The sequence below is a fragment of the Clarias gariepinus genome, chromosome 6 (genome assembly GCF_024256425.1).
Source record: "Clarias gariepinus isolate MV-2021 ecotype Netherlands chromosome 6, CGAR_prim_01v2, whole genome shotgun sequence".
Lineage (NCBI taxonomy): Eukaryota > Metazoa > Chordata > Actinopteri > Siluriformes > Clariidae > Clarias > Clarias gariepinus.
The window spans coordinates 40,899,285-40,920,000 of NC_071105.1; the positions used below are offsets into that span (position 1 = coordinate 40,899,285).

Consider the following 20,716-nt stretch of genomic DNA (forward strand, 5'->3'; position numbering starts at 1 on the left):
TATAGAAACTCTTCAGCTTCTTAAAAGTCCTCCTCTCTACTCTTAACAAATTTTACCTTAGGATCTGTTTTTAGGGCTAAGGTGTTTCATAAATCATTTTTATCTGTACTAAGATTTATTCCTAAATTTAAGGGGAAATTCTAAGATTTTTCCTAGAATTTCGTCACTAGGAGCAACTTTTGGGCTTAAGAATCCTTGTGAATATGATCCGTGATAATTACCAATAACTACACCTCTATAAAGTTATTCTTACTAACCTCTGACTGACGAAGGCGTATATCATTAGCTCCAGCATGGACCACTATCTTAGAGAAGCTGTGCTGTCCTAGAGCCCTAAGATTACCTGCTATGTCCGGTGCTCTGGCTCCCGGGATACACCTAACCACTGCCGCTGGCGCCCCTAAAGGCCTGGCTAATTTCACGTGTCTCAGTATAGAGTCTCCTATAACCAGAGCTCTTTCAGGTTTCTCAGCGGGTGCATCACTGAGGAGAGCAAACCTGTTGGACACGTGAAGCGCAGAAGAGGTGTGCTCCGGTGGGCTAGCCTTAGCGTTAGCTTTGGCTGAACGAGTATGCCGCCGAGTCGTCACCCACTCGCCCCGCTGTGAGGGCTCTAATGCCGGAGTCCGGGGCTGGTTATCTCTGCCTGCGGCACCCAGACTGTCCGCTACAGTAATAACACTGCTCTCACACTCTCTAACCCTCTCCAAAGGAATTCCACACACTCTTCCAAACACTCTTCCCCACACACACTCTTACACACACTCGTTCCAACACACACTCGTTCCCACACACACTCTTCAACACACACTCTTCCTTCTCGACACACTCCTTCTCAGTACCACTCTGTGCCTTTAGTTGGAGTTGTGTAAGTTTCATCAGCGCCATCTGCAGGTGTCTCTGTCCTTTAAAGCCAACTCTCCAGTCCAGTCTTCCTCTAAACCCCCCCCCCCCGATCCGCTCGTAACTCAGGTGTTTATAAACGTTCAGTAAAATGGCTTCTCTTTATTCGACCAATCAAAAGTGATGTTCAGAGCAGTAAGCCCCGCCCCCGAACACACTCGACTCTGGCGATGGTTCCTCTCCCCAGTTCCCTCAGCGGAGACGTGTCTGTGTGTGTGAGACGTTCTCTCTACTGACCAAATTACCTTCAATTTTAACATTTTAACAAAAACTGAATAAAAGTGAAAAGTTTAAAATCTAAAACTAACAAAAATTAAATAAACTGCATATATAAACATTTAACATCTGTGTGTGTGTGTGTGTGTGTTTATCAAACAACTGTCTTACTGCAGCTGCTTTAACACACACACACACACACACACACACTGCTCTGTCCTGCAGTGATCTGTGATTGGTTGATTAGCGGTTGGTGTTTCCGTATTTCCTGTCAGAGCAGCACAAACCCGCAACCCACTTCCTGCTGTTAAACATCAACACACACACACACACACACACACACACACACACACACACACTCTTTTCCCTTATCTCTCTTCTCTTTCTTTTACATCTGTTTCTTTCTTGCTTTTTGCTCTTTTTCTCTTTTTCTCTTCTTGTTCGATGACCCTGTTTCCTCTATTTCTCGTTTATTCTTCACTCACTGAGTTACTAAAGTCCCCAGTGTTACATTTACACCCAGTCGATTGAATCGACGCCCTGCATGTGTATGGAGCTTCACTTAAAGCTGTTCAATTAGCACCTTTACTGTGATTTTACTGTAAGCTCTCCCTGATGAGGACCACTCACAGGTTCCTCATCTCTCTCTGTCACACACACATGCATGCACGCACACACACACACACACACAAACAGACACATATGCACCACTTGTGACATTTCCGGCGCAACAAAACACAACCTGAAAAACTCAGCAGAAGAAAAGAGACTTTAGACGTTCGACTCTACAGAGCTGAAGGTTCCTACTGCAGAACCTGAGAGGATCGGACTCAGAGCTGCTGATGCCCAGAGGAGATCAAGACTTCAGTAGCCCAGTCAGAACCTGAAATCTCTCAGCAACCTCCATTTCTAGAGAAGACAAAGACAGAGTGCAGACGTTGGACGTTTGAGTTTCCTATAAATACATGCAACAGGAAGTGGTTATGAAGTAGAGCGTGTGCAGAAACAGGGAGCACACGAGCGACTGAAGCAGTAACACAGTAAAGATCAGTACAGAGGCGACCAACTCCATCACTCCATCACTCCATCACTCCATCACTCCATCCATGGGAACCGATAAAGAGTCTGAGGCAGAGGCGCACGAGTCGATGGAGCAAGGCGCCCCTCAGGAGGCGGCGGAGAGCAGCGCAGAGCAGGCGGGGGACGGGAACCTGCTGAACACGTACACCTGGCACACGGGGGGCGCACGGGGCGATGCTGCAGAGAAAAGTGCGGGAAGCAAGTGGGGTAAGATGCAGAGCTGGAGGAAGGCGCTGAGTGAAGACTCAACCAATAAATCACCTGCACCGTCACCCGCACTGGGGGCTCGCACAGGGGACGGAACCTCGAAACCAACCAGTGGGAGGAAGAACCCGTTCCGCAGAGCACTGTCAGAACCTCCAGGCGCGCTGCTATCCATCCTGTCCCCTTCATCATCATCATCCTCACCTTCGGCGGCGGGGACCGCAGCCGCCTCGGACACACCACAGGGTGGGAAATTCCGCAAATATCTACGCCAGGTGTCTCAGAAGCTGAAGAGGCAGAACCGCAACAACACACAACAACAACAACAACAACAACAGCCGAGTGAGGGTGAGATCCAGCAATTACTGTACCATCTTTATTACAAAAATCTAAATTAGTAAAAGAAACATCTATCATGGAGTGTTTAATATTCTAACCAGAAATATTAGAATTTATTCTTTATTTAGGTTTGTAATGATTCTTTAACATTAAAGCATCAGATGGAGGAGTGAAAGAACACCCGGTTGCCAGATTGACACATTTACCCCAAATATCTTTAAACAATTAAAATTTAATTGAAATAAAACTTTAATTCTCTCTAAAACCTTCAGCTGCTTAACAGTGAGACGTGTTGGAGTCAGTGAGACCCAGATGAGGATGGGTTTCCTGTTGAGTCTGGTTCCTCTCAAGGTTCCTTCCTATTACCATCTCAGGGAGTTTTTCCCTCAGCACCGTCAGACTCGGCTCGTTCATCAGGGACGATCTGATCATTCTGATTCACACACACACACACACACACTCACACACACACACACACACTCACATCTCATACACACTTCTGTAATTTCATTTAAAAATGTAATTGACTTTAAGTGAGAAGAGTCACAGTGAGGACCTTTAATCAGATACTTGTTTTGTTTCTGAGATATATCTGTGGCCCAGGTGAAGGCCCGTCTTAGGTCTGAGGCTCAATGACACACACACACACACACACACACACACACTTACTATTTACTGTACACTATGTTTGTTTATGTGTGTGTGTGTGTGTGTGTGTGTGTGTGTGTGTGTGTGTGTGTGTGTTTTAGATGTGCCATGTGTGGACCTTGCAGATTCAGTTCAGTTCTCCTGGGCTCCTCAGGATGTTCTCGTCTGGGACATTAACAACTGCCTCCTTCATGAAGGACAGATCGTCATCTCCAGAGAGGAGGAGGTACACACACACACACACACACACACACACACACACCACACACACACACACACACACACACACACACACACACACACTTACTATTTACTGTACACTATGTTTGTTTATGTGTGTGTGTGTGTGTGTGGTGTGTGTGTGTGTGTGTGTGTGTGGTGTGTGTGTGTGTGTGTGTGTGTGTGTTTGTTTAGCCGTTGTTGCGGATGAGGAATCGAGCGAGCAGCTGTCTGTCATCTCTCAGTCTGCACAACCTCACTGAGAGCCACTCCAACCTCGGTTAGTGTTTATCACACACACACACACACACACACACACGTTTTACATGTCAGTAAACTATTGGGAGTATGTTTTTAATCACTTGCAATTAATTTAGGCTGAATGATGATTTTATTCTGTAAACACTGAATAAAACACTGGGGTCCAGACGGTCACTGTACTGGTGTGAACACACACAGCTGGATAACTCTGCTGGGCATTATGGGATTAACATGCAGTTGTCTAAAGTAAGCTGAGATTTATGTCAGGAAGAGGAGTGTGTGTCTGAGAGTCCGTCTGCACTGAATCATGGCAGTGACACTGAGGTTTGACATGGAGCTGAGGATTGTTACATGTCTCCGACTGCTTTAACAGAGGAAATATGTAATTACGTGTGTGTGTGTGTGTGTGTGTGTGTGTGTGTGTGTGTGTGTGAAATCGTTTCCTCTGTAATATTGTGAGATAACATCACTGCACTGGGTGTTCCTCTCACTCAGATGCTTAGACACTAAGAAGCTCGTCTCGTCTCGTCTCGTCTCGTCTCGGTTGTACGCTGGTCGTGTGTCTGTAATGGATTTGTGTGTGAGCGGGAGAGAAAGACAAAGTGGTGAAGTGTGAGTGTGTATGGTGTTAAGTGTGTGTGTGTGTACAAGAGAGTGACAGAGAGAGAGAGAGAGAGGGTCAGGACCATGGTGTTCAGGCGCTGGATTGTTTGCGGCGGGTCTCTGGGTAAGCCTGATTAAACTCTTTATTTCCCAATGTGATCAGTTTAATCTGATTAATCAGAATGTTATTAGTGTGATTAATCGGGTTGTTTTAAGTCTGATTGATGAACTTCCCCCTGGAGTCTGTAGCCTCGTGAAGGACTCGTACCCGGTCACCTGCTGCCCTCGGGCAGGCGTCACACACAGACTGAACAACTGTGACCGTTCGAGTTAAATACGATGTGTGCAACATTACTCTGCAATAATTATTGCGAGGGAGAATATTTTAGCTCCTCCCCCTCTGTGTACTATTACCTCTTTTGCATCGCTGTTTTTATGTTTGAAGCTTTTTGTGATTTTCCATTAATTAAGGAGATTTTGTTTATTTATTTATTCATGTTTTTATTATTTTATTTCATGTAATTAGTTTTAATACTTAATGCTTTCCTGTTTTTCATGCTGTTGTTATTAAGTGTTGTCCTGTGTGTCGGCTCACACACAGTGTCACACCATTGGGGATTGCATTTCATTTCATTCTTCTGGTGCAGTGACCCCTAGACCAAGGCCCTTACCCCAGGTTGCCCCCAGGGGGCGCTGTATCATGGCTGACCCTGTGCTCTGACCCCATCAGTCTGAGTGTAGAAGTTCTGGATCGATCTGTCTCACTTCCGTTCTCATGGTGGCTTCTTGGCAGTGGGGTAGAAATCAAACCTCAAACATCAGCTAGCGTACACACACACACACACACACAGACACACACACACACACCACTGTGACAGTATAGCACAATACACTAATCCCGATGTTGTGTAAGTACCCCCTGTGCCCCCCAGGGAAGCTCCGCCCCCTCTGCACTGCCTCTAGGGGGCGCTGTGGCGTCTGGACGTTGGCAGCAGATCCTTCGGGTGCTGTGGGTTGTGGATCGGACTTGTTTATCCGGTGCGTCCCATGGAGCTCAGTCGGACTGGGCCCTGTGGAGTTTAAAGGCGGGGTCGAGGGCCTCGGGCCCCGTGAGCGGTTTGTACTTTCTATCCTCACCAGCATCGATTTTTTTCAGTGATTTGTGCTGCACTGGATTTTCTGTGAGATCCGACTGGATGGACGGCCCTTTGGTCTCATCCTGTCACTTCACTAGGTATAACTGACGTTATTGGGTTCTCCTGGCGGTGGCGTCACTGTGCTGGCTGAGAGGGGAATCTAGCGGTTGCCTGGCAACAGTTTTCTCCCAGTGTTTTATTGTGCGTTCATGAGATTTCTCTAAACTTGATTACACTTTTGTGTTTTTCTGTTTATCGATCATCACGGTATTATAAGACTCGACTTTGTAAGTGTCCATTTGGACTCGTCTCACCTCGAGTGGTTGTATCGTCACAACAACAGTCATGAACAAACATCATCGGCACAACTGCACAAAACTAATTACAAAATCGTTACTCAGTGGTTAGAGCCGCAGTGTCACGCTAACTGCACGGTTCCACATCGCATTGTGTTGGATGGGAACAGCTGACTGGCGCGTCATGTGTGTTTTAGCAAAGTGTAAAAGCTGCTAAGAGCTTAGCAAGAAATGTAACGGAAAAGAAATGAACATAAATACTTCTGATGAAAGATTGATTAGATTTAATGATTATCCTGAAGTTATGACATCAGAAGGGAATTAATTTTACAAGTGACAAATTTTGTACTTAGCATCAAACTCTCTCTCTCTCTCACACACACACACACACACACACACACACACACTAGTGACACGTCTTGTTAAGTTTAAGACCTTAATAACTGTTGATTATGTGAGATCCTGTTACTCAGGTGCTGATCTCTCTCTCTCTCTCTCTGTTTTTGTAAAACCACATCCTGCAACTGAACTCTCAAGGTTTCTAACAGAAAAGTGTAATGAATCTGCAGGAAAACACACACACACACACACACACACACACAGGCTCCTTACACTGCACATTTTACATTTAAATGTTTATGAGCTCTGATAGACGATACACACACTTCCTGTGTTGATTAGCTATTCAGCACACACAAACACACACACACTCTCTTTCTCTCTCTCATACACACACACACACACACACACACAGGAAGTATAAATGTTTCATATTCAGATGAATGTTGTGTATTACTTTCAGAGTGCACTCCAGACCATGTGTCCGCGGCCCCAAAGCCCAAAACTCAAGATGGTGGCGTGAGAGTGAGTATTAAACACACACACACACACACACACACACACACACACACACAATTAATTTAAAAGTCCAATCCTTTTTTTTTCTTTAACTAGTGAAGACAGGTCTCAGAGCTCCCCCAGTGTGTGTGCGTGTGTGTGTGTGTGTGTGTGTGCATTACTGCCCCAGCTGAAATACCCCTCACATAAAGTTTCATTCCTCAGGCTTTCTGTTTTACCCTGAGCACATTATGTAAATGAGCTTCTATTGAACCACGCCTTTCCCAGAGAATAGTAGCTGGGGGGAGGGGCTATTCTTATATGACATCACATTAGAGGAACAATCTAATTGGATTGTTTAAACCCCAGACAAAAGAGACATGGTGACAACCGAGGCCCATCTGAACGTCTAGACATGACTTAAAAAGTGGGCTTTGCAAAAAATGGATATATACGTATGTATTTAAATTCATTTTAAAAATACTAAAATAAAAATTTGGTGTTGTGTCTCTCTTTCTTTCTCTCGGGTCTCTCTGTTTCTCTTTCTTGCTTTCAGATGAAAATAAAACGGCGTCTGCAGGGTGGAGCTCACAGGAAACTCAGCAACACACAGCTGAACATAGTGGAACTGAACCCCTCAGCACGGTGCTGTCTGTCTGTCTGTCTGTGTCTGTCTGTCTGTCTATCTGTCTGTGTCTGTCTGTCTGTGTCTGTCTGTGTCTGTCTGTCTGTCTGTCTATCTGTCTGTGTCTGTCTGTCTATCTGTGTCTGTCTGTCTATCTGTCTGTCTGTCTGTGTCTGTCTGTCTATCTGTCTGTCTATCTGTGTCTGTCTGTCTATCTGTGTCTGTCTGTGTCTGTCTGTGTCTGTCTGTCTGTCCCTGTCCATCTGTCTGTGTCTGTCTGTCTGTGTCTGTCTATCTGTCTGTCTGTCTATCTGTCTGTGTCTGTCTGTGTCTGTCTGTGTCTGTCTGTATGTCTGACTGTTTCTCTTTGTCTGTCTCTCTGTATCCCTGCATTGCTTGTTTTTCATTCTTGTATGTCATTTTGTGTGTGTGTGTGTGTATATGTTTGTGTGAGTGTGTGTATTTCTGTCTGTTTGTATCTCTATCCCTCCCTCTGTATCTATTCAATTCAATTTAATTCAATTTTATTTGTATAGCGCTTTTAACAATTGTCATTGTCGCAGAGCAGCTTCACACAATCAGAAGAATTATTTAAGTTTGAATGAAATTTGAATTTGTATGAATCAAAATGATCAGTTTGTCCCTGGTGAGCAAGCCGAGGGCGACAGTGGCAAGGAAAAACTCCCTGAGATGGTAATAGGAAGAAACCTTGAGAGGAACCAGACTCAACAGGGAACCCATCCTCATCTGGGTGAAACAGAAAGCAGTAAATGATCTGCATTTATACAGTGTGTAGGGTGGGAGGCAGTTCAGCTATAATAGCGGATGTTAATTGATGTTAATATGGAGTCCAGGTAGTTATTGAAGACCCAGGTAGACTTGTAAGAAGTTCCAGTCCTGAACTATCGAACTATCAAGTCCTCAGAGAAACAGCCATTTTCTAGGTAGAGAGAATCATCCCCAGACACCAGATGCATCCCAAAGAGACACACGGGGCATCCATATGACGAAATCTTCAGCCAGAAGCGGGACACCAGGATGGGTCAGACAGGTCCGGAGGGCAGAGGGAGTCTGGATCACTGGCAGCTCAGGAATGACATGTGTAACTCGACAAAGAGAGAGAGAAAGAGGGGGGGAGAGAGGAAAGAGAAAGAGCACGAGAGAGAGCAGAAGAGAAGAGATAACAGTCAGGTCTGGTCACAGTCACACAGTGTATAATGTGAATGTATATTAACCGTAGAGTGCAAGCAGAGACTCCGGCAGGACTAACTATGACATCATAACTAAAAGCAGAGGAGCCAGAAGGAAACACAGACATGAGGGGGAACTGAGATGTAAAGCAACCAATCACCTCACCGTCAGCAAACCTGAGTGATCAATGAGAGTGGGGAAGACAGCATCTAAACATACCAGTTCACCATAATACTCTACGTCCATGAGTCCCCCAGATCTGCTCCTTTACCTAAGGCTAATCTATTTATAAAAATGCTTGATTAAATAAATAGGTTTTTAGCCTGGACTTAAACACTGAGACTGTGTCTGAGTCCCGAACACTAATTGGAAGACGATTCCATAATTTTCGGGCTTTGTAAGAAAAAGCTCTGCCCCCAGCTGTATTTTTCATAATACGCGCTACTGATAAGCAGGCTGCATCCTTTGATCGAAGTAGGCGTGGCGGATCGTAAGACACTAGCAGTTCACTCAGGTACTGCGGCGCGAGACCATTTAATGCTTTATATGTAAAGAGTAGTATTTTAAAATCAATGCGAAATTTCACAGGGAGCCAATGAAGTGAAGATAAGATAGGGGTGATGTGCTCGTATCTTCTGGTTCTAGTGAGGACTCTCGCTGCTGCATTCTGGACTAGCTGAAGTTTATTTATGCACCTAGTTGAACAACCAGACAGTAAGGCATTACAATAGTCCAACCTAGAGGTGATAAAAGCATGAACTAGTTTTTCTGCATCGTTTAGCAAAAATATATTTCTTATCTTGGCAATATTTCTGAGGTGAAAGAATGCTATCCTGGTAATATTATCTACATAAGCTTCAAATGAAAGGCTGAAATCTATAATCACACCGAGGTCTTTTACTGTTGCACTTGATGGAACAGAAAGGCCATCTAAAGTTACAGAGTGATCTAAAACCTTACTCCTAGCTGTATGCGGTCCTATGACTAGAACTTCTGTCTTATCTGGATTAAGAAGAAGGAAGTTAGTTAGCATCCAATTTCTTATGTCCTGCACACATTGCTCAACTTTAGTAAGTTGGATTATCTCATCAGGTTTTGCTGAGACATATAACTGTGTGCCGTCAGCATAACAGTGAAAACTAATACCGTTCTTACGGATTATGTTGCCCAGAGGAAGCATGTAAAGGAAAAAAGCAGTGGGCCTAAAACTGAACCTTGTGGAACACCAAACTCCACTAAAGAACATGCAGAATAATCACCATTTAAGTCTACATACTGATAACGATCGGTCAAATAGGATCTGAGTCAGGAGAGGGCTGTACCCTTAATTCCTACTACATTATCTAATCTGTGTAGAAGAATAGCGCGATCAATGGTGTCAAGAGCTGCACTGAGGTCGAGTAATACAAGCATAGTTACCCAACCCTGATCAGAGGCCAATAGGAGGTCATTTACTACTTTAATGAGTGCTGTCTCTGTACTGTGATGAGGCCTAAATCCTGACTGATACAGTTCATGTATGCCATTTCTATGTAGATATGAGCATAGCTGCTCCGCTACTATCTTTTCCAGAATCTTAGAGATTAAGGGGAGGTTTGATATTGGCCTGTAACTGGACAGCTGACAGGGGTCGAGGTCAGGTTTTTTAATTATTGGTTTAATAACTGCTAATTTAAAAGATTTTGGAACATATCCAATGCTGAGTGAAGAATTAATTATTCTCAACAGGGGTTCTATTATTGCTGGTACTATCTGTTTAAGAAAATGTGTCGGTACAGGATCTAATATACAGGTTGATGAATTTGCAGAAGAGATGAGTGAAATTAGTTCATTCTCTTCAAGGGGAGTAAAGTATTCTAGGTTCTGATCTGACATGGCTAGATTAACATCTGCATCAATTACATTGTTCGGTTTTAAAACCTCAATTTTATGCCTAATATTTACAATTTTATTATTAAAAAAGTTCATGAAGTTCTCACTATTGCATGATGTTGTTGTGGAGATTTCTGCAGTGGTCTTATTTCTGGTTAATTTGGCTACAGCATTAAATAAGAATCTAGGATTATTTTTGTTATTTTCTATAAGAGTGGAGAGATATGTTGATCTAGCTACACTAAGAGCTCTTCTATAGTTCAGGATGCTCTCCTTCCATGCTATTTGAAATACTAACAATTTAGTTTGACGCCATTTACGTTCTATCTATCTGTTTTTATCTCTCCGTTTTTTTGGTGAAGTTCTTTATTCTCCTATGTGGATGAAGCTCATGTGTGTTAAATGTTCCTGTGTGTGTAGTGTGTTTGGTTCTCGAGAGTCTCTCTCGGTACCACTGAATGCAGCTGAAAGTCTGGACGTGAGCTCGGACTGTACCACTGTGATCCGGCCGGTGCACAGTTCGATCCTCGGAGAGAAGTACTGCTTTGAAGTGATAAACTCGGACAGTAACCACTGTTTTGGCTGCAGCTCTGCTGCCGAGAGGGACCGCTGGATCGAGAACCTGCGGCGCACCGCTCGGCCCAATAAGGTACCGGACTCGTAAAAGGTTAAGACAAGGTCCTGTCGAGCCTAAGAGAAATCATCAGACTCTAATGTAATTCTTATCCATGGTGTCACTTAAGCATGTGGAGACCCAGTGGGTGGAGTTACTGCCTCACACTTTGTTAGTAATATTGTGGTATATTAGGATAAGTTCAGTGGTTAAGGCATTGCACTATGTTTCGGAGGGTCCCAGGTTTAAATACCATGACCACCATGTTGCCCTGTTGGGCCCTTGAGCGAGGCCCAACTGCTCAAATGTATAATAAGATAAAAATATAAGTTGCTCTGAATAAGGGTGTCTGCCAGATGTCATAATGTAAATGCTGTGCAAATCATCATGTGTGTGTTTATTACATTAACTACCACAGCTCTGTGCCTCAGACTCCATAACAGTGTCTCACCTAAGCTAACCAAAGCCCTCAGTAACACATTGACTCCAGTAACACGCTTGTGCTTGACCATGCTGCAATCAATATTTAGTGGTCCATATTGCGGCTACACTACACACCAGTTTAAAGACATTTTAGTCCCGTGTACTACATAAACACAGGAAGGCTACTTGATGTCTTTTGTGGTGGCTGGTTTGGGTTCTTTGATAAAGCTGTGTGTGATGGTTCTTTTGCAGGATAACTATGAACGTACAGAGAACTCTCTCAGCCTGTGGGTGAATGAAGCTAAAGATCTCCCGCCCAAAAAGCGCTACTACTGTGAGGTTCATCTCGACGGTACGCTGTTCGCTCGCACCAGCAGTCGCACAGTGGGCAAATCATCCTCAGTCCCCGGTAATGATTGTGGGTCGAATGCTGTGGGCATGTCTTCTGGAGGAAGTGGAAGCTCAGGGGGTTGCCAGCTGTTCTGGGGTGAGTTTTTTGAGCTAGATAACCTCCCACCTGTCAAGCAGATCACACTGCACCTGTTCCGTGATGAAGACCCCAAGAAGAAGCGCCACTCGAAGGACGAAATCATCTCTTACCCTCTGGGCAGTGTGGCTCTGTCTCTGGCTAACATTAAAGGACGCGTATTTCAGGAGAAATGGTATCCCATCATTCCCTTCAAACCTCCTGGTACAGCAGGGGCAAAGGAGCAGCTCGGGGCACAGGCGAGTCTCAGAGTGAAGGCAAGATTCCAGAACCTGCAGGTGCTGCCGATTGAGAGATATAAGGAGTTTGCAGAGTATGTGACCCTGGGATACGTGGAGATGTGCAGCAACCTGGAGCCTCTGCTGAACGTCAAGGATAAAGAGGAGCTGGCTGGAGCACTTGTCCATGTCCTACAGAGCATCGGGAAGGCCAAGGTATGCACCAGAAGATACAGTAGATTACTCATCGCTCCTAAACACATTTACAGAAAATATTTGCCAATTTTTTTTTTTGTTGTTGTTTTTTTGTAGCAATCACACTACCTGCTGTGTGCTGAAGCTAGGTGTGAAAACATATAACCGTCATTTCTACTAGAGAGAAATTTATATAAAAATATATTATATATGAGGCAAAAATAAAAGTTTAAAGCAAAAGTGAGTCAATGTTGTGGAAAAAATAAAGGTGATGAACTCGGAAACCCACCGAAACTTGGATTTACACGAATAAATGTGAAATTTGAGAGAACTAATGATTTAATTCAGTTAAATTTTAGTTGAATGAACCTTTTTTCATTGACAGAGCGAAATAAAGCCTGGCGGTAGAAAAAGAGAAAGTTGCTCAGATGTAATAAGAAAGGAACTTTTTATTTTAACCTTTGAAACCTTGAGAGGAACCAGATACAAAAGGGAACCCACCCTCATACCCAGATAGTGAGATCATAAATAGATCTCTATAACTGTATACTATGAGTTTAAAAGTGTGTTTGTATAACAGGAAGTGTGTTTCAGGGGTAGGGTTAGGGCATGAAGTCCACTGTGCTGAGTCACTCATAGAGACTTACGAAGGAGGTACGAAACTGTTCACTGCAATTTCAGGCCTAAACTATCAGAGCGACTGTAGGCACATGTTGTCACGGCAACATGTGTGTATCAGTGCAGTCCAAGCCCACTTCATGGTCTCTAAATGGAACCTCCTCAGATATCAGATGTATCTATAAGCAGAGCTCATTGGGGCTTAGCAACACTGAGTGTCTCCATGTGATGAGAACTCCAACCAGGAGTGGGGCATCAGGCTGGATCGGCAGGTCTGGAGGGCAGAAGCCACTGGTCTGGAATCAGATGACTGGAGTATAATTATTGTTGGCTGTTTGAGACCTGTGGTTTAGCCACAAAGAGACTGAAATGTTTTCCATTCCTGTTTTCTTCTTCTCTTTCACAGGAGTTCTTGATCGAGCTTGGTGGTGCTGAAGTCCAGCGCTTGGGCGAGAACGAGGCACTGATCTTCAGAGAAAATACTTTGGCCACAAAAGCCATAGATGAGTACATGAAGCTGGTGGGGCAGAAATATCTCATCGATACTCTAGGTACAGAGAGCTCCAGATCTGTTCTATTAATCTGTCTGTTTATTTCCCCCACACGATTGTATGACCACACCCATGCCATCTCTCTCCCACTCCTGTGCTGACTGTAAACTCATCCATGTTTGTTTCTCACGTGATGTTGAACAGGAGATTTCATCGCTCGACTGTATGCATCCTCAGAAAGCTGTGAAGTCAATCCACAGAAATGTTCTGCCTCAGAGCTGCTTGTCAACCAACGCCATCTAAAGGAAACCTGTGGAGAGGTGGTGCAGCAGATCACGGAGATGCACAGGTCTGAAAGAGTAGCACTACACCTTCTCGACCTTTCTGCTCTACAGAAAAAGTGTAGTGATTTGGATGTGTAATCTGTTTCCTGTTAAAGTGAAGGCTTTAAGTTCCCATGATGTGTTAGCTACATTAGCTAAGCATTATAGCTACTGTAAAAAAACAAACTTCAGGCAGCACACCAGTGCAGTGATGTACTTCTGTGAGTGGTTGCTATGATTTGGGTTGATGATGTGGGTGTCTGGTTGTGATCTGTCTTCTACAGCTCCTTTCCAGTGGAACTGAATGAAATTTTCTCCAGCTGGGTGTCTGACTGTGAGGACCGTGGACGAGGGTCTATTGGACACCGTCTCATATCAGCGTCTTTGTTCCTCCGGTTCCTTTGTCCAGCCATCCTCAGCCCCTCTCTGTTTGGATTGACCCAACCATACCCAGAACCCAACACACTCCGTACACTGACTCTCACGGCTAAAGTGCTGCAGAACCTCGCCAACTTCACGCCGTGAGTTACAGAATCTATATAACACTCACAATGTCACACCACTGTGGAATCAGCATGAAAAAAAATCCCAGTGAGAGTCTGAAAACACAACACAACACAACATCTTAGCTTGGTTTCTTTGATTAAATGCTGGAGTCATAAAATACGATATTAAGGCAATTCAAAAATTAATCGTAGAATTTAGGGGTTTATGTCATAGCCAGTCTTACTTAAAAACACTAACAATCATAATTGGGTCAAACTGAAACAACTGAAATAACATCAAAACCTTCCAAAATAATCTAAATGTTACATGACCATACACACAGACACACCTGTAGAGCCTGAATTTTATTGAAGTAAAAGTTAAGGTAAACTAAATGGAATTGAGTTTAAACTCAGCAGATAAGGAGGATGAAACTCTTGGTGCTTACTTTTCTCCACTTTCCACATGTACGCTTCAGGTTTGGGGAGAAAGAAGAGTACATGCTGTTCATGAATGAGTTCCTGGAGGAACATTGGAACAATATGAGAGCTTTTCTGCAGAAAGTATCAAACCCTGACAGTGAACTGGAGATGGCTCGGTTTGATGGCTATGTGGATCTTCCTTTACGCCTCGCTGTGCTTCACAGCCTGCTGGTCGACATCATCTCCCCAATGAAACTGGTAATAACTTAATCATAAATACCCCAAGATCTGCCCCTGAGGCACACCACCTGAAAGCTGCAGATTCACATTTACATTTTAATGCACATTTTGTTAAAGTCTTTCTTTTTCCTGTAAATAGTGGAGTTCTAAACAATATTGAAATATACTTTTCTTAAAATTTGTGTTAATTTTGTCAATGAAAATAATAATGGCTTTATTTCCATTGACTAAGACAAGATGATGACGAGACGCTACGGATATCAGTGAACAGTGACTAAATTGGAATGCAATATTGTTGATAAAAAAGATTAAACTAAAATGTTTAAAAAAATAACAACTAATAAAACATCTATCTTTATTTTAGTCAACATATAATTTCCATCACAATCCGCTGCCATACGGTATTCATTCATTACAGGCAGCGGTGTTTCCCAATATATATACATCATAATGTAATTATTTTATTTCATAGTTAAACCGTTACCAAACACATTAATCTAATAGATCAGTAAATGATTGAGGCCCTGAGGAGCTACAGGATCACTACAACAGTCCAAGTGTGTAGATTCATATAAAAAGAGTTTTAAACACTGTATTGTCCGTACGGCGCCGATTGTTCTGTAGTTAATAAATATGGACATGCAGCTGTTGTTCTGATGTTAAAAATAAATATAATTAACTGAAAACATCAGATGAAAAAATACATTTTAAATGTTAAGATAATTATTTTGTGAAAAACCTTAAGAAAGTGTTTTGGCTAGACTAGATTGACTGTTAATTAATAATAACCTTGTTGCTAAAATATTACATTTTCATTGACTAAAACTAGACTAAACAAAAAAGGATAAGACTAAATATGATAAAAACTAACAAAGACATTAATCCTAGGACTAAGACTAAGACTGAAACTGAAAATAGCTGACAAAATGAACACCACTTAGAATCCCTTTGGTTATTATCTATTATTTGGTTATGCAGTGACCTGAAACACTAAACAGCTTTCTCCTTCTCTCAGGAAACTATAAACAACCTGCAGCCACTACCGAGCATCTTAAACCAGATCACTGAGCACCTCGGCCCAGACATTCCCCGGATCAACTGCAGCAGGTATCAGGGGAACCTCTGGGAACCTCTACATTACTGAACTTTCACCAGGAGTTACATTAAATGCTCAGGATAATTGAATGCGTATGACTCGGGAATCAAAGGCTGAGTGGGGAATGTTTGGGAGTGGGGAATTTTCAGCAGAGGAACTGGCCTCAGTGGTAAATGCTCAGGAGTGGGACTGTTGAGATTTGGAAATTTTGAGCAATTATGTTTGTTTTGTTCAGTTACAGTTCCAAGCCAACCTACGTTCCTCCTCGAGACCTAAATAAGTACAGCCCACTGAACAAGTCCCTTCAGCAGCTGCCTTCAGACCCGCGTCCTGCACATGCCAAGGACAAACACCGGAAGCAGGTGACGAGGACGCAGAGTGTCCCTGCCTCTGAGAGACACCATCGCCATCCTCCAAAGAGAACGACCAGCACCACCAACCTGAGCGAGACACCCGATGTCCATCACGAGGACGATGCAGAACCACCTCTGGCCATCTCATCGCCACAGCATGTGAGGGTTTTATGACATAACGGCTCTTCAGAGGGTCTAGTGATAAATCACTTGTTCTTGCAAGGTTTGTGTCACTCTGTGTTTATGAACCTTAACACTCACTCTGGGACTCAACTTACACTTGATGGCAATGACAATGATCCCGATCAGAACCTGACCCCCCCAACCCTACACAACCCCCCTCTTTACAGCTAATTTAGGATCTCAAATGAGAAAAGGAGTGAGTGTAAGTGATGTAGTGATGCATGCATTAATCATTTATTTGTGTGTGTGTGTGTGTGTGTGTGTGTGTGTAGACCAACAGCGCTAAACCTCCACCTGCCCCTGTTCCTTGGATTAAAGAGCAGCATCAGACCAAACATGTTCAGGAGGAGACAAGCCTGATGGAAGAGGTGTGTTTTCAAGCTGAACATTTTCAGTATTATGGTCTCCATGGACATCCAAAGCCAGTTACACTGTCTATAAACACCCGTCACACTGAGTCAAACACCTGCTCTGTCCCTGACAGTCATTTCAAACACCCGCTCTGTCTGACACCGACAACACCTTAAAAGTTTCCCTCATGAAAACACACCCACTCTGATCCAATCACTGCCTCTTTCTTGTGACATAGCCAGGGCTTTGACGGATCTGCCTGTTGTCTGTCTGTCTGTCTGTGTGTGTGTGTGTGTGTGTGTGTGTGGTTTGTGTATGTTTCCCAGCACACTCAGGAGCTGCGCGAGTTGCGTACAGGGTTGGAGCAGGTGACGGAGCGTGAGCTGGAGATGGCGAAGCGTCTGGAGGATTTCATCATCGTGAGTCAGGAGCAGCAGGTGCAGCTGCAGGCCGAGCTGCAGGAAATGCGCAGTGTGTTAGCTCTGAAAGAGGAGCAGCTCGCCAGCGCCACCTTCAGGTAGCACGCACATACACACACACACACACACACACACACAGATATGTGAGTAGCCATTAGGATTATGATGTTGTTGAGCTACGTGCTCCTGCCACTGGCGTAACTAGACTGTACATTGTGTAGACTGGGTGTGATTGAGGAGGAGCGTGAGGAAGACGAAAGGAAGCTGAGCGTCGCCATGGCAGCAGCCGAGAGGATGAACGTGTTGGTAAGATGGTGGAGATTTTATTATTGTTGTGGTTTTGCATGTTTGTGTGTGTGTGTGTGTGTGTGTGTGTGTGTGTGCGCGTGCAACCCTACTTATGTGTGTGTTTTCAGGAGGAGCAGTTTGCAGGTCTGTTAAAGGAGATGCAGCAGTTAAATACGGCACACAGTGACGGGCCGGGAACATCGTACAGCAACCCTTAACACACACCTACAGACAGTAAGTGTGTGAGACAAGTGTGTGAGGGTGAGACAGTGAATGTGAGACAGAATGTAAGACAGTGAGTGTGTGTCATGTTGATACACTCCTGTACTGTAACCCCTGAGGTTCTGTATGTTCTGCGTGTCACACTCTTTCTCACGTTTTCACAGACAGGTGCTGCAGCTCCACGTTTCCGACTTCCTCCTGATCGTCTAGACGGACCTCTGACTCCGTCTTCTTCTCTACTCTCACACCTACAGTCCTGTCGTTTTTTTAAAAACTACTGTAGTTTAATTTCACATGTGATAAAGTGACAATAAAATTCGACAGCATATCGAACCTTCAAAAACCTTCTGTGTGTGTGTGTGTGTGTGCGTGTAAGAAAGCAAAATGCCTGAAAGCATTTTTACACACTTTTATACGCAGAACACTGAATTATTATTATTATTATTATTATTATTACTCCCACATGGGGAATTTTCCGGACCTCTACCTCTAGTGTTTAAAGGGCCCCTATTATGCCATTTTAAAGGTTGCTAATATTGCTTAATTAGTCTCTTAAAACAGGTTTACATGTATGCAAGGTCAAAAAACACTTTAGTTTTCTCCAAAAATAGATTTAATTTTATGCCATTTCTAAATGATTCGTAATCGACTCAGTTCGAAGATTCAGTCTGTCTAAACCCCTCCTTTCTGGAAAAACAATGCGCCCTTCGCGTGTGTGTCTGTGTGTGTGTGATGTGCGAAGTGCGCATGCTCCGTGCCCTAACTCTTCTGCATTTTTTTCATATTTGAAAAAGCATAATAGTGGAACTTTAACCCCAGGAGTATTACAACATAAAACTATAAGAGAAGCTATTATTTTTTAGGGTGCGCAGCATTTGAATTAATGTCATGCTTTAGTATTGTCCTGTTTTCAGCCCTTGATGTGGCATTATTACTCCAGCTGAACACAACTAATGAGGAAGTATTCACCTTTATACATGTAGAAATAACATGTATCTCTCATCCAGTCATTGACAATATTTTTTACAAAACATTCTGCAGATGTATGGAGAAAATATATGAGAATATGTAGAGGCGACAGCTGCTGGTGTTTTTCATCATCACATTCCAGAGAGAGAGAGATTCTGAACACTGTAAATAGTGAATGAGTCCAGAGGATGAGAACACACCCGTAAAACCTTATAAATGTCTAAAACTGTCCAGCAAAGCGCTTCAAACTGGGGAGTTTCTTTCAAAAATATAAAACATGTAACTTTGGAGACAACATATGTCCAAACATGTCTTTAATGAGCTCCATGTCAGTTAGTGTTACTAAAATGTCTCTCCTCCACTCGTCTCTGCCTGAACGCCATGTCCTCCCTACTCTTAACCAGTTAGGACACCTCCGGAGCACTCCTCCATTTCAGTGGAGATAGGAGTGATTTCTTATTTATAAAATCTACTTTATATAAGAATGTTGATTAATTGTTCTTACTCCTACTCCTAAAAGTAGGACCAAAATTGGGTCACTCTGAGAATTTTTGGCCAGGATCGATTTCTACTCTGAGACGCTTAGTCAATACGGGCTCAGTCTTACTCCTAATTACTAGTTCTACATTCCCCTTGTCTATAAAACACATAATTGAAATCTGATATAGCTCTTCATCTATCCCTAACCCTAAGTTCTTTCTTCAGACCACTAAACCACTCACTCATCTTCTATACCGCTTTATCCTGTATTCAGGGTTGCAGGGACCTGGAGCCTATCCCCGGAGGCTTAGGGCACAAGGCAGGGTACACCCTGGACAGGGTGCCAGTCCATCGCAGGGCACACACACACACATACACACACTTACTCACACATGCTCATTTGCACACTTCCTGGACATTTCCATTTATTTTCATTCAATTCATTTTTATACTTTTTCTACATGGTATAGATAAGTTTTATTTTTAATTATTTATATAATTTTTAAAATATTTTTTATATTCTGTTATGTTTTTTCAGCTTCTGTCCATTTTTACTTTTTCTTCAGTGTCAGTGGGTTTTTGATTTTTCTTTCCCTGGCTTTTGCAGTAACGTTTTTACTAAACGTCTCTTTTAACTGTCAGGTATCTGTAGTTGGTTTAGTTGTTCTAGAACAGTATAAATGATCACACGCGCACTTTAAAACAAACTACTCGAAAATTAGAACGTAAATGGCGTCAAACTAAATTATAAGTATCCCAAATAGCATGGAAGGAGAGCATCCTAAACTATAGAAAAGCTCTTTGTGTAGCTAGATCAACGTATCTCTCCACTCTTATAGAAAATAACAAAAATAATCCTAGATTCTTATTTAATGCTGTAGCCAAATTAACCAGAAATAAGACCACTGCAGAAATCTCCACAACAACATCATGCAATAGTGAGGACTTCATGAACTTTTTTAATAATAAAATTGTAAATATTAGGCATAAAATTGAGGTTTTGAAACCGAACAATGTAATAGATGCAGATGTTAATCTAGCCATGTCAGATCAGAACCTAGAATACTTTACTCCCCTTGAAGAGAATGAACTAATTTCACTCATCTCTTCTGCAAATTCATCAACCTGTATATTAGATCCTGTACCGACACATTTTCTTAAACAGATAGTACCAGCAATAACAGAACCCCTGTTGAGAATAATTAATTCTTCACTCAGCATTGATTATGTTCCAAATCTTTTAAATTAGCAGTTATTAAACCGATTATTAAGAAACCTGACCTCGACCCCTGTCAGCTGTCCAATTACAGGCCGATATCAAACCTCCCCTTTATCTCTAAGATTCTGGAAAAGATAGTAGCGGAGCAGCTATGCTCATATCTACATAGAAATGACATACATGAACTGTA

At 42.9% G+C, this 20,716-nt stretch overlaps 1 protein-coding gene across 4 annotated transcripts; it reads left to right on the top strand.

Moving 5' to 3' along the window:
- Positions 1-1,672: 1,672 nt before the first annotated feature.
- rasal3 (RAS protein activator like 3) lies at positions 1,673-18,201 on the top strand. 4 transcript variants are annotated; one of them, XM_053498434.1, is made up of 18 exons: positions 1,674-2,751; positions 3,492-3,616; positions 3,805-3,889; positions 6,708-6,769; positions 7,299-7,387; positions 10,851-11,079; positions 11,719-12,387; positions 13,391-13,535; positions 13,680-13,824; positions 14,083-14,319; positions 14,763-14,964; positions 15,962-16,053; positions 16,278-16,554; positions 16,851-16,946; positions 17,256-17,446; positions 17,570-17,654; positions 17,765-17,870; positions 18,023-18,201. In XM_053498434.1, exons 1-17 carry the CDS (start codon positions 2,226-2,228, stop codon positions 17,852-17,854), a joined length of 3,345 nt encoding a protein of 1,114 aa, XP_053354409.1. In that variant the 5' UTR covers positions 1,674-2,225; the 3' UTR covers positions 17,855-17,870; positions 18,023-18,201. The 4 variants fall into 4 exon arrangements, 2 of the variants coding, with proteins under 2 accessions (XP_053354409.1, XP_053354411.1); XR_008360815.1 differs by having other exon boundaries at positions 1,673-2,751; positions 17,570-17,870; XM_053498436.1 differs by lacking the exons at positions 1,674-2,751; positions 3,492-3,616; positions 3,805-3,889 and adding an exon at positions 4,392-4,597.
- The last annotated feature ends 2,515 nt before the right edge of the window (positions 18,202-20,716 follow it).